The 15,035-nt window shown below is 33.3% G+C and overlaps 1 protein-coding gene across 1 annotated transcript; it reads right to left on the reverse strand.

Annotated features, from left to right (window-relative positions):
• Positions 1 to 2,851: 2,851 nt before the first annotated feature.
• On the reverse strand, positions 2,852 to 14,331 carry LOC115963769 (transcription factor BIM1). Its single transcript, XM_031082922.1, has 12 exons — positions 14,221 to 14,331; positions 13,623 to 14,033; positions 13,455 to 13,532; positions 11,283 to 11,660; positions 9,036 to 9,165; positions 8,755 to 8,921; positions 8,470 to 8,578; positions 6,767 to 6,836; positions 6,574 to 6,669; positions 4,690 to 5,150; positions 3,478 to 3,607; positions 2,852 to 3,326 (listed from the first exon to the last, which is right to left on the reverse strand). Exons 2-12 carry the CDS (start codon positions 13,657 to 13,659, stop codon positions 3,222 to 3,224), a joined length of 1,761 nt encoding a protein of 586 aa, XP_030938782.1. The 5' UTR covers positions 13,660 to 14,033; positions 14,221 to 14,331; the 3' UTR covers positions 2,852 to 3,221.
• Between the last annotated feature and the right edge of the window lie 704 nt (positions 14,332 to 15,035).

Genomic DNA, 15,035 nt, shown 5'->3' on the forward strand with positions numbered 1-15,035 from the left:
AAATAAAAAATAAAAATAAAAAAACATAGTACAACTTAAAATGATGAACCATAGAACAATGGAGAACTTTGTTTCGATTTTTTTTTAATAGTAGAAAAAAGGAACAAAACGGAATAGTAGAAGAATTAAAACCTTCTAGGTTGTGTTCCTTGCAATCCTCCAAAACCAAAGGAAACCCATCAAACAAAAAAAAAAAAAAAAAAAAAAAAAAAAAAAAAAAAAAAAAAAAAGAAAAAGAAAAATTATCAAGCAATAGGGAACCAAACGAAATAAAAGAAAAATCCATATGGAAAAAAGAGAGGAAAAAATAGGGATGTACAGAGATTCAATGGTGGAGTTTACAAACAAATAGAGAGACAAATGGATATAATTTGGGAAAACAAATTTGAAAAGAATTGGGAGAATTACCTGACATGATAAACCAATCAAAATCTCATCCTGATTATATTTTTGCTGAATAAAACTTTGGAGGCTGTACTTATTTTGCTAAATCTTGTCTTTGCCATTGCAAGGTGAAAACAACACAACTTTCTTATATCCTTTATGCAACATAAATTTCAATGAGGTTGATGGCATGCTAAGCATGGCTGTAGCTCTATACCTGCAATTACATATATGTACTTACTTACATATTTGTATTGTAAGAGTTCCAATTAAAACAAATTAGAGATTAATTATAGTAAAGCTATTAATAACTTCCCTAATATGAAAAAAAGTCATCAAGAGCATTTACGAATATAATAAGTCTAGAGGATAATTCAGTGATATAACAATAAGGGAAGTGGCAGAATAAATAAAATCTAAATGCATCTTATAGGGAGTAACAATTAGCATAACTGCTCCTGGCTGCTCCTTTTGGAATTTAGATCAAACATATCTTTGCAGCTCTCCATACCATTTTAAATCACAATCATATCATTGAAAAAACTATAACACTATAAGAAGAAACTATACAATGTATAAAAGGAATTGAAATGGAACAGAGCTGATATTGTACAAAATTACAACAGAAATTGCTATGATAAGCCTAAAGACTGAGCTAACCTACATTTTTTTTATAAGTAAGATACACATACATTGGCTGGATCTTGAACCCAAAACCTCACCATCTACTTTGCTCTTACTAACATACAAGCAGGTTTAGAACACAAAGAGCCTCCACAAAGCTGATCAAGCTTGCTCTCCAAAATTCTTCACAAGTTTGATACCCAATAAATTAAATCAAAACCAACCAACCAAAATACAGAAAACTAAATCCTACGAAATGCAAAATTAAAAATATTTTTGTTCGTGTTCATATATTTTGATGAAGATTAAGTCTTTCGAACATGGAAGACTCATAGCTTGTCTACAATTATATGGATAACAACCAATAGAACCCAAAATATATTTAAAACCTTATTCAGAAGTTTTGAATTAAAAAAACACAAATTAGTAAACCAAAGTGCTAAACTGGACCCAAAAACCACAATTTCACTCCTACTAACAAATAAATAAAGAGAACAGGTTAGGGAGGAAATCCTAAATTAAATTAAAACCTCAAAACACCAAGAGACAAAGCATAGGTAGAATTTGATCTTCTATGGTGTTCCCCTGGGAAAAACAAAAAAGAACAAAGAGGAAACATATTAGCAATTAAAATCTATAATTGCAGCAAACCCTAATTAGGAACCCCAAAATCCCAAAACTAATAAAAACCCCAAATCAATCCTTCAGCCTCAAATAGATTAGGACAACAGCAACAAAAAAGGAAGAAGATAAGGAAGATTGAGGATTCAAGGTGATCTTACCAAGGAGTTCTTGAGAAATTGAACCGGGAGATTTTGGGGCAACACTCACTTTTGGATATCGAATTAGAGAGAATGTCTTTACACATATTGTGGCCTGGCCTGGGTGTACAAACTATAATGGTGAGAGTCGGTGGTGGTCAGTTCAATTAACACAATTACCTTCACTCTCCACTTCAGCCTCCCCAGGCCCCTCCACTTCAATTTCGCCTTCAGGCTCCAGCCCACCCTCTGCTTCATCCTGAAAACAAAACCGTCACACGCATGCGATGGGTCCTTATGAAAAATACCAAAATTATTGAATTCCTCTTTGTTCAATAATTTTAGTGGTGTGTAAGAAGAGGTTTAGGGTTTTACCGGGGAACTTACACAAAGGATAGTATATAATAGAAAAATTAGCATGAACGATCGACGTTGGTGATGATGATTCAGTGGCTACGTGATTTACCTATCAATGAAATATGCAAGAAGCAAAGAATTAATTCAGATAATAGCAGTGATTCAACAAAAAAAATAGAAAAGAAAATAAGGTAATTGGGCTAATTAGTACTCCGATGTTTAGGGTTTTAACGGGTTTGATTGAAAAACAAATCAGAGGTTGAAAGGGTAGAGAAGAGAGATGAGGGAGAGAAATAGAGAACAAAGAGCCGGTGTGTAAGAAGAGGTTTAGGGTTTGGGGAAGCAGAACAAAAATTTGGGTATCGGTTAGGTTTTTTTAGCTAGTTTTTTTTTTTTTTTTTAATAATGCTGATGATTTGAAAATAATGATGACGTGGATTGGGAAATAAAAATATTTTTTAATTTTTTTTTAAATAGCGATGATGTGAAAAATTATGGGAGCTTCAAAAGCTTCAGTTATATATATATATATATATATATATATATATATATATTTATATATAGATGTGTGGATCCACACACTACGTGGAATAAACACTACCTTTTATTTTTCATCTTTCTATGCCATATTCTTTTCCTTATTCTATACCAAGTCATCAATCCTTACTGTTATTTTAAAGCATTGAAATTGAGGATACAGACAAATATTTTTGGAATTTAAAGCAATAAAAAATGTTACAGCACCCTTCAATTAAAAAAATTCTCTTACATTTCAGGAATCAAGAAAAATAATATTGAAAGAAACTTTACAAGAATGGAAGCTTTAAATGAAAAAGCAGCTTCTCAATCTTACATGGAAGCCTCTATGATGACAACAAATAGAAAATAAATAATACATATTATTTTGCTGGGAAATATGTGGATCCCAACAAACTAATTGAAAGATGCTACATGTACAAACAATCAATCTTGGTCTCAACTGGGTAGTTTATAAACCAGCAGAAGACATGAATAAACCCTCCCAAGATGATCTAGGCTACCCAAAAAAATCAATTAATACAATTAGAAAAATAAGAAAATAGTGAAACTGTCATTTTAGCTTTTGCCTGTCTTGAACTTCTTTCGGGCTTGGTCAGAGTCTTCAGCACTTGCAACTCTAGAGCGTATTGTCCCCTGATTGCTAGTTGGAACCTCATTAACCTAGGAACCATTGGAAGACAAAGTTTAGCCAAGTTTTACAAGTTCTACAGAGATGGAAATAAAATATGTGCACTAAACTCTAATAAAAATTTTACTTGAAAAGAGACTTCGAGTACCAATTATGGTGTTAAATATTAATATACTTATATACCTTTACAACAGATGGTGGTCTGGTCGCTCTACCATTAGATTGCTTTCCAAGCTCAATTTGTACTGAGATACTGGCTTGTGACAAATCCACTCCAGAACTCTGCAGTGCTTCTGTCAGAGTATTTAACAACCTGTTCAATACCAAATACCCCTTCATGTTAGAGATTTTTAATCAATAATTGATTCAAAGTACGGCTCTCAAAATGATGTTCACAAATTACTACTAGGCAAAATCTCCTTTTACTGACTAATGGAGAATGAATTGAGAATAAAGTCTACCATGTAGATCACTGACTTCAAGCAAATTTTTCTTTTTATTGCTAAGTTACACACACCCACCTAGTAGGTTTTGAAGCACAACCTCACTCTCCACCCCACCATGCTTTTTCAAGGGGAGGAACTGCCATTTAAAGAATGACATTTTCGATCAACAAGAGGTCTGACCTTCGTGCGATGATCAGTGCTTTTTGTCCAAGCAATGAGTCACAATTCAAGTTTGGGAATAAGCCTCTCCAAAATTTAGGATAAGACTGTATATCAACCACCTTTCCCTGACCCTACAAAAGTGAGTCTTGTCACTTGTGTAATAGGTACGACTTTTTTTTTTTTTTTGTATACATGCTAAAAGGTTTATTCCAATCACTCTCGACTTGATGTGGAAATGAGTTCAAAACTCATGCTTAAGTGGCCTAGGGCTAGGAATAGTCAAAGTTGACAGGGCTTGTACAATAATGGGAAATCAGCATCCTCCAACCATCTTACCAAGACTATTATAGCTATTACATATATCGTCTATAAAATTTAGAACAAGGTGCCAATCATCAACAGCATGAGTTGCTTGTTCCCTAATATGGAAGAGCTGCTCAGTGAGCTGAAGGCAAGTCAACCTAGGGACATCATTAAGAAGAATATGGTCCAGTGCAAATGCTATCTGCAGCATCCAACTCAAATAATTGGAGTCCTGTTGTAACCTAACAGGAATATGGTCCTTTAAAGATCATGCCACGAGAAGTGCCAAAAATTTAGGATCACCTAGGTGCCTAATCTGGCAGTTCAATAAGTGTCTTAATAGTGTGTACATTTTAATGTTTATCAGACACGAACCAACAGCATTAAGACCCAAAGTGAAATTCACAGTTTGTCTAATAATGTGTGGCTTACCTTAAAGAAAGTCAAGATACTAAGTAATCATGTAAATTACACATATACTTACCCTTGAGAATACACACTTGATATGCTAATGGTACCACCTTCAACAGTCAAGTCCTGTTCTTTTGGCTTGTCACTAGTTGTGCCGCCATCAGTAGGACATGATCTCAGTTGACATAACTGTGGTTGAGGATGAGATGAAATGTTTTCTGCATCAGATGCCAATTTAGGAGGAAGTTGAGGTACTGCACCACTAATCCTGACAGGTGTGAAGACATTTGGCTGCAGCGACATAGGAAAGGGTATTCCCTTATTGGTGATTATGGGGTGGTTATCCATCTGTTTAAAGGTAGTGGCAGTACTTATGTCAGATTCTACTGGGTTCTGTGCACTCCCAGCAATGGTTGGAGAGACGCAGATATTTTTCTCATCAAACTTCCCAGCAAACACTAATGCAGGAGCAGACGCATTATTTACACCTCGTGATTGATCAACATAACTTTCTGCTGGTCTGTGATTGTTTCTCTGTTTCAAACAAGGGAGATATCATCAACTATTAGGTTTCAGCAGTGGAACAGATCTGATGCAGCACAAGATTGATAGTAAAATTGAGAAAAATAAACAGAACAAAAAAAGGATTGACCTAGGAATAAACACCAAGCCAAAAACCTTGGAATCAATACCTAGATAGCTAGGAATCAACACCAATCCATTGGAAAATTCTAACGAAATTTTTTTTTCATCAATCATATGTGTTCATAATGTTTTCTCTGGAGCCTTTAAATATGTTCTAAATTACATCAAATAAGTAAGGAGAAATCAGCTCATAATTTGAACAGCAATCAAATCCCTTAAAACCTCAAAATAAAATTCAAAATCCCTTAATTTAAATCGGTAACAATATGCTATCTGCACCAACTCTCCCAGAGTGGGAGAGACTTGACCCCGTCTAGAATAGCTTTAGGTAGTACTCTAGCAAGTCAGAGTCTAGCTACTGCAGTTTGTTTTTGGTAGTCCACATGGCATGGAAACCAGGTTGATTTCACACTTTGAATGGTCTAAAAGTAAACCACTTGAGCCTAACATGTGCTGACTTCAAACAGACAAATACCCATGGATCCATTAACCAAACTGTTGGGTGTACACTGGATTACAAGGGAAATGTGCTCTTTGTTTGATGCCACCTCAAACTCTTTTAGGCGTTTTGTGTTTGGGTTTCTTTGGCCACCTCTCTAGGTTGGGATAACACATGCTTAACCTCACTCTTGTTAGATGTCATAACTTCTTTTGGTGTGTCCACTTTGATGTTCACTGTTACTCATTCAACAGAGTTTCTAGATCTTACAGTTAACATGATTTGAATAGTCTAAACTATCCCCTAGGGCTGTATCTCAATTGAAAAGGGCTTGATAGCTTTTCTTAGAAGATAGTGTGCCCTCAACGTCATCATTATCACCTCCCATGTGGGAAGCTTGATGTGGTATGCCCAAGATTATCCAATCAAGGGAAACATCTACTTTATTTAATTGTGCACTATTCCTAGCACTCTTGTTCAAACCTTTTGCACAGGTGTTGAAAGGCTTTTATCAGATTTTCTAAGATTCTTTCCCTGGTAGCCTAGGTCTAGAAATTAGACACTATGGTAATGTTTGCAAAAGGGTATGCAAAATATGGATGCAATTGAGATAAGCAAACAAGATTCTTTGCAAAATAAATTTTCAATAGACTATGATTTGGCTTAAATTCAAATATTTGTTCTCCAAATATATGATCATTTATGTGTGTAAAATAAGCATTCTTTAAAATGCAAAAATTTCCACCTCACTAAGTCCATTTGGATGATACACACACAAAATAAATCATTAAATACATAATAAGAAGTAAGAAATCTAATGAGTGTTGATTTTTGCAAATTACACAAAGAGCATAGAGGCAAAATAAAATTTACCCATGGCATCAATTTTGCCGGTTCATGGCTCCATCCTTGGTATGACCCCTCATACTTGTGTACTTTCTCCTGTAAAAACTGAATGTACTCGATAACCTGCAAAAGATTCCAATACCCCACCATTCAATAGTTAGCACAACGTAAGGTGAGGGAAAGAAGTGAAAGGGCAGATTACAATAAGATATGTATATACCTCTAATAAAAATGATGCCTTATCTCTCTTTTGGTCACTATTAGGAATGAGTTCCCTCAACATCTGAAATCTGCATGATAACTTCATTTTTTTAGAATAAGATGTTGGCAAAAACCTAATTAGTACACAATCAACTGATTGCTTCTAAAAACAAAAAAGAGCCATAATGCTAACCGGTACTCCCACAAAACCATAAATCTTTTATTTATGTTTGACCAGGGGGAAAATATTACTTGCATATGGTTATGCAGAACATCAATATGATTAATGTAAGTTTCCAACAAAAAGAATCACCACAGCTGTCATGTGTTGCTTGTAGCATCCATAAAAAATCAAAAGACAGACACACACAGAGAAAGGAAACTGCAAAAGCACTCACCCCACTCCCTGTATTTCAAAACAAACTGTTCAACCATTCTAATCTAACTTGCAAAACTGCTTTTGCATTATCTTCTATTTGATTACTTATCAGCCTTGTTCCCAACTTCACCAGAGACAACCTTAGACAGCTATAATGGTACTAGAAACAAACCCCCAAACCTCCACTCACAAACTATATGAAAATGAAACTACAATTTAATAAAAAAAAAAAAGAATGACATTTATAAAGCAGATAAAATAACATAAAAAAAAGGGACAAATTTCAATTCGACTATTTTGTGCATCAAGAAAGGGGAGTTGAATGAAAAACTATTATACAGATGATATGTTTCATAAAAGAGACTGCCAGAAAGTTTTAGAGGTTCGCAGGCTATTATGTTCATGTCTATTAGGGACTTCAAAGTTGTATCATTACAAGCATGTCACACTTTAGTGATGAAATTACTAGGACCGGGACTGCTTAGTTCAATAAATAACAAACATCATGGCAAATATTAAGCAGGAATGAGAGATGTTTTAATTAATATTTGATTCTCCAAAAAGAAATAAACAACCTCCAAGTACAAGAACTCAAACACACCTGCAACAAATACAGAGACATAGTTCATGTTTGGGATTTTACCAAATCAAGGAGTAACAATTAAAGAACAAAATGAACATATCAAGTAAATAGAAATTAGTGATCGACTTGGAGGCACAATTGAATGTTATAGTTAGACAATATTTGTCTCAATATGCAAGTTACTAAAGGGTTTCTACAAATTTGTCTCTAGGATACTACCAAGTTTATTGGGTTTTACAAATAGCAATTTTGAAGAATACCCATAGGATTTCTTGTGTTTCTTTGTAACTTATAAGTCTCTATTTATACCCATAGGGTTATATATTATCAAAAGACACGTATGAAGAGTTAAAATGTTTCATAAAACTGCTCACAAGACTTGAAACCTCTTCAAACTCTCTGAATAGTCACTAGAAAATTCTACAGAAATCTTGTTTTGGGACTTTCGATTGGTTGAAAGTTCCTTTCAATTGATCAAGTGCTCTTTTCGATCGATCAAACAGGAATCAAATAGCGATCGATTCATCCAAAGACTCCAGTATTATTTTTTTACCATTTCAATCGATCAAGCCAAAGCTACAACCAATCGAACATACTTAATTTTGAATTTTCACTTAGAAAATTCCAGAAGTTGAATTTTCACTTTAACAACCTTATAAAACAATATTATCCAAACTAAAACATCATTATTACAACCTATCCATGCATATAGCTATATATACAACAGTTCCAAATGAGAAAAAGAGGCTGGAAGACTTACCTATCATTAATTTTACTCCTTCTACGCTGCTCTGTTGCAGAATGCTTGGAACGTGGCGTGTTAGCCTTCTGATCAGAGCTCTTCCCGTCCACTTTTACCCTCAGCTCCCCTGCATAGACTCACACTTTTTAATTCAATGAAAACAAGAAGGGAAACTAAAAGAAACAATCTTTTACTACATTTCATATGTCTATATAACACAAGAATCTGGCAATGAAACCAGTTTCTTGGGAAACAAGAAACGAAGTAATAATAATTAATATCAGCTTTTGAGTGAGAATATACCTATGTGGGGAGTAGTAGTAGCTGTAGTAGCAACAGGAGTAGAGGGCTCTTTCTTAAGGACAAACTCTTCCTCATCGTCTATTATTATGTCATCTTCATGGGTACTACCTTGTGCGGATTTGATCATTTCCATGAAGCTTTTGTTCTTGTTCTTCTGCCCTGTAGCCCTGTTCAGCATTTCCTATAAACCCATTACTCCCTTGATTACAGTGCATTAAACTGAAAAGGAAATGAAAGAAAACAACATGAAAGAGAAACAGAGGAAGGAGAAATTGACTGACTGAGAGGAAGAGAGAGAGCTGAAGCTGTTGCGGTGGTTGTCGTTGTTGTTGTTGTTGTTACTGTTAGACGACAGTGATGGCCTCTCTGACGACGTCGTCCATTGTTGTCCACTCAACTTCGCCCCAGCTTCTGTACATGCCAAGGTTTCAGTGAAGTGTGTTTTTTTTTTTTTTTTTGGTTGGATGTCATTTAGGATTGAATTTTCGTATTTCCATTTGTACCGAACCAGTATACTATAATTATGATCAATTATACAGTATTCAGTACAGAGGATGCCCGAATATTATAATTCAAAAACTAGTTCAGAAGGGTACAATTTAAAAAATAAAAACACACATATATGGTGTAAAAAGTTGATAAATTTGAGTTATTTTTAACTGGACAAACAAATGGTATTCAAACTCTCTTCTAGATGTAATTTGATATATGTTCTTATGGTTTATTTTGCATTAAATTAACTTAATTGACACAAAAATTAAAAAGTTTAGATTAAACACATGACACAAAACTATACTCTAATTTACATATAAAAAAGTTTTGACCACATCAATTAATTAATTAATTTTTTTTTTTAAAGAAAATCTGTTAGGTCCAGTACTCTTTTTTTTTTGTTGAGAAAATGTTATGACCAATACCAATAGCATTAGCAAGTGTAATAAATTTAATAGTTTATTAAGCCATGACCTTAGCCTTTATTAAATTTTTTATTTTCTACTATGGTAATTTTATCCTTCAATTCTTTTAGGATTATATTCATCCTTGGATTATATATTAAGTAAAAAAAATTTATTCTAGTTATCAAAAACGTATGAACTGATGATAAAATCAATAATAATAATTAAAAAAAAATTAAACCTACTATTTCTTTTATATATTTTATTTTATTTTATCTAGTTTCCTCTTTCTTTTCTTTTTCTTTTTTCTTTTTGGGCCCTTGTATAGGAGATGATGATGGGCTATCCCGGAATGTTGCGTAGCCTACTGATGGCCCAAAAGGCCCATCGAAACATTGCAATCAACCAAACTAATCAAACGTTGGTCACCCAATTAATTGTCTTCCAGGGAGGGAGAGCTGCTCCAATTAATTTTAAATCTAGAACTAATTTTATATCTGGTTTCTGGATGATCCCTAATTTTTTATATGTATTTAGAAGAAGAAAAAAAATTGAAAATTTTTAATTAGTAGATTATAGATGGTTGCTTCATTGTTTGAACCTATATTATTGGAGATTATTACACTTGCAATGTCTCACACCTTTAATAATTCTTTTATTATTACATTTCAATGTTGATTCGAAATTTTATTTTTATTATAATTATTTTTTTGGTTACGAGGAACTTGACCAGCCTGATTTGAAAATTTGTTCTCCAGGAAGTGGTTGTACAGCTATGCAACAGAAATTGAAAGGACATCCAGAATTTTTTTTTTTTTTGAATTATTATTAATTTAAATTGTATTAGGATGAGAGTTCTGACCATAGACCATAATTTCATATTCTTAATGTCTTACAATTGTATATAAACTGAATATTAATTTAAATTGTATTTATTAGGTAAAGACTTCTGACCATAGACCAGCATGTCATAGTCTTAATTTTTTTTTTTTTTTTTTTTTTTTGAGAAAGATATTCTTAATCTCCTATGATAACATATTTAAGATCATTTTCAATATATAGCCCTCATGTCATGTCCCTATATATATGATAGCTGATAATAGGCCTACTTTTTGCAACGCTTCAAATTCAAACAATCAAGGACTGATTTTGCAAGAAAAATACAAATGGAAAGAATAGATGCACAAATTACTTTTCAAAATCTATGTGCTACCCTCAAATTAAACTTTGGGCCTTTTTTTCCTCTCCGGTGAAGGGAAAATATTTGAGCATTTTCAGAGTATAGTAAAATGGTGTTCTCTACTTTCATATTTATGATAAATCTCACCATAAATTTAACGAATGAACCTTATCATAAATATAAAAAGAGTAAGTACCATTTATCAAGTTCTAAGAGTACCTAAAAATTATTCATTATGAGTTGTTTTAGACCATGAACGAATGAGAGGCTCTAAGGAGAGAAAAAGAAAGAAGAGGTTAAAACCAGTGACAAAACTTTGGCTGTTCTTTAAGCTCACTAGGCACACAAACTACGTATGTGTCGGACTGTCGGTAATGCATGCATGAGTGAATGTTGAAAAAAAAGAAAAGTTATGGGACACAAAAACGATTAAAACGACTTTGTTTTTTTACCTCTTGTGACTGGTTTTTCACCCATATTCTCCTTCCCTGTCTTTCCCTTTTTCAACGCAGATTCTTCCCACAATGTGAACCCACTTCCTGTATAAGAACTGGAGTTGGAATTTTCATCATTCCTATCTGTACTACTTGTTTGTGCTACTGTATATATTGACCCCTCTGGCTTTGGAACCCTTTGATTAAAATAGGATGAAATGTGGCTTATAGTGTAAGTCCCAATCCCTCCGGGGAGAGTGTGCTCCACCGAAGGCGGTGGTGCCGGAGGCGGTGGCTTTTCCACCGATGATATCTCAGCTGTGGTTTCTTCCTTTGCACTGGTCTTTCCTATCCGCTCTAATGGTTGCAAGAAATCATGAGTTTTGAGGTAACTTCCTGTTCATGCATGAAGAAACAAAGGAGTTCCTATTTAGATCTAGGTAAGACTGATAAATGAGCATATGTTTATGTAATTATGGGCAACAAGAAAAAAAAAAGCTCTCGTGTTTCAATTATACCAAGTCAAGTCATCCATGTAATTTTTCTTTTAGAAAAAGTCATCCATGTAATAATTTAATGAATGAAAATCATAGGACGGGAACTTGGAAGATTGGTATAAAATCAATTATAACAAATGAGTATAAAACTGAATCACATGTTATTCACTCATTGAATTATGATATGAGCGATTAGATATAATAATTACAAAAGATACTTTCTCCACAAAGAGAGAGACCTGGCTAACATGTACTCCCATGTAAATTTATAAAAATTTTAGAGCCACACACCTTAAAAAAAAAGTCCTCAACTACCTCTATGAAATTTGCAACCAAACAATATCTCTCTCTCTATATATATATATATAAATAAAAATAAAAAATAAAAAAAAGTAAGTCTTTTTAAAATTTTTGACAACTATACAATTCATGGAATTCAGATCTGAACATGGTTCTCATATTAAATTAATATGAAATCTGAATGGGCAAAAGTTAAACAAGAAAGTTCAAATTTTGGTGTCTGGTGGTATGAGCTACATTAAGAAAATTTCGAATTTGGCAGGAAAAAAAAAAAAATACGGTGCTAAAATTTTCAAAATTATCTAGCCTAGCTACTAAAATTTTGAATTTAAAATCTGTTTAGATTAACATTGTTGAGTTGTAATTTTAATATATTTTTTTTTAAAATGAAAATACTAAGAGTCTTGTAACTCTATTAATATTTTTTAGGGTCTGTTTATATACCGCTTATTTTGCTTAAAATTGAAAATTTATTGCTGAAATACTGTAACAAAATAATTTTTAAATTATGAATAATACCATGGGACCCAATATTTACCTAGAAATCTGCATTTAACGTGTTTGGGTCATGAACAGTGCCGTGAAACTCGGCCAAAAACACAAAACACAACTTTATTCCTAGGCAAACGCCCGCTTAGTGTTTTTTTGTCAAATCAAATCCAATATTTTTGATATTTTTAATTAAAAAAAATTCCCCCATCATAATAAATACCAATATATGAAAAAATTAAATACACAATGCAGCTTTTGCATGCATGTGCGATGGACATAATTTCACCACCATTAAAATCACATTTCATGAATGAAGATGAAGATCAAGGGCGTGACTCATGGGGCTGATAGCAGTGTCTCAAAGCATTTTTTTGGGTAACATGTGTGATATTGATGATATGCTTGAATAGTGCCCTTGATGTGACACGTCAAATTTTGATTTGTCAAAATCCTAAATGGGTCCCACCAAAAGCCCAATTCCAATCTGATGGTGCTAATTGCTAACTTCTAACCCCTTCCTTTTCGGATTCGACAACCTGTTTAAAAAATCTGCCCACTTAAAACTCATGGCCCAGATCCATGATTCAATTGCCGTCACGTGCACACACACAAAATTGTGATGCCTATTCATTATTATTCGAGAATCAAGATTCAAGATAGATATATCTGCTTTTCATTATATATTTTCTATTTACATCCAAAACATTAAAGTCCGTTTATCAAAAAAAAAAACATAAAAACCCAAATTACCAACTCCCCCAACAAAACAAAAATCTTTAAAACCCAAAAAAAAAAAAAAAAAAATTCCTTTAATTTTTGAGATCTTAGATGACTGAAATAGAAAAAATAAATTTCATTATTTTTTACTATATTTAAAAATTTTTTAAAAAAAAAAATTTACCTTGAGAAGATGGCCTTGGATCTTGCTGGGCAGTTGAATGAGTGTACAGTGACAGAAAATCATGTGTTGGTTTTCGTCCTATACCAAAAAAACAAAAACCAAAACATATTTTCATTGTTGTCTAAACGATACAAATTTGAAAACAAAAAAACATGTTTCTGAAAGTACCTGCGGTTCCAAAGGGACGAGGTTGAGGAAGCTCCATGTCTTTTTTTTTTTTTTTTTTGAACTGAATTATGTAAAGAAAGTATCCTCAGAGCCTCAAATTCAGTGAATTCTCTGACTAATAATTGAATTCTTCGAAAATTCAGAACTCTCAAAGCGGAATTGGAACGTTGGAGCCTCAAATTCTCACTGGTGCTTCTCAGATCCGCGTACTAGAGAGAAGAGAAAGATCGAAGGCGCATTCACTTCCTCGAATAAATCGAATAGCTCCAAATTATGTAATTGCTCTCAATTATTGCTTCAAACACTTGGGAAGAAAATTTTCTTGACCAACAATTCAGCTTTACATATTTTCCGTACACGTAAAAGTAAAACCATGAGCCCGGAAAAATTGAGTCACAGAAGTCAGCGAATCTGCCATCAGAATTATCATTAAACAAAAAATCAAAACCTTAAACCATAACATAAAGATCCATAAACATAGTAGGATAATAATGGATTAACTGCTAGTTTGATCAGAATTGCAACAATTGACGTGAAGTTTCAACTCCCAGGTTGTTAAACAAAAGGAAACTGAATTTGAAACTCATAGTTTACTCACCAAAGTGTCTGAATTCAAAGCTTTAAACACCAATAATGCAGAACCAATCTCCTTCGAATTTCGACCAGTAAAAAAAAAAAAAAAAAAAAAAAAAAAAGCTCTCTTTCTCTCTCTTGTTGTTTTCTTTTTCCTTTACTATCTCTCTCTCTATCTTTTTTCTCTCTTGTCTTTCGCTTTTCTTTTTAAATTCTTTGCTCTAAAAACGAGCAGTGCGGCGAAAGGCTGGGCTTAAGGCCGGACTCTCTCTCTCTCTCTCTTCTCTCTCTATGTCTGCTGCGTAGTTGAAGATCTTTTATACAGTTTATTTTGCATTCTGTTTTTCGTTTTTCGTTTTTTTTTTGTTTTTTTTGTTTTTTTTTTGGCCTATTGGGTCGTACTCCGTTAGTCGAGAACGCCGTTAGAGTAACGACGTTGCGGCGGAGATGACGGCGTTAGAGGGTATGAGTAAGACGGAGTTCTGTTTTTACTTTGAATCACAAATTTGGCATTGTGGTTCACGGAACGGAACTCAATGATTTTACTTTGTTCATTTTTTTTTATGTTTTTGGCAATCCCGATTTCTTTTTTTATTATTTCGGCAATCCCTATATTAATTATACTATTATTTTGTCCTGCGGAGTTTTGTGCACTTCGCTCAAACACAAAAAAAGTTATAGTTACCAATGTTTACGAGCACATTTAATTTAAGTAAAAAATAATAATGATAATAGTAATGTGTCTTGATTGTAATGGACAAATATGTGCTCGTAACTTTTTTTTTTTTTAATAAATAATATACTCCCATTAGAAAGTAGAGACTAATCCTTTGAGTCTTT

The sequence above is a fragment of the Quercus lobata genome, chromosome 10, assembly GCF_001633185.2.
Source record: "Quercus lobata isolate SW786 chromosome 10, ValleyOak3.0 Primary Assembly, whole genome shotgun sequence".
In the NCBI taxonomy this organism is placed as follows: Eukaryota; Viridiplantae; Streptophyta; class Magnoliopsida; order Fagales; family Fagaceae; genus Quercus; species Quercus lobata.

Bases quoted from the DNA above. Each gene is read 5' to 3' on its own strand.
- LOC115963769 (XM_031082922.1), bottom strand. From the start codon at position 13,659: ATGGAGCTTCCTCAACCTCGTCCCTTTGGAACCGCAG. The intron at 6,670-6,766 runs GTATATACATAT...AATCTTTTGCAG, and splicing joins AGGCATCATTTTTATTAGAG to GTTATCGAGTACATTCAGTT. The intron at 3,608-4,689 runs GTAAGTATATGT...GGTATTGAACAG, and splicing joins TCAAGTGTGTATTCTCAAGG to GTTGTTAAATACTCTGACAG.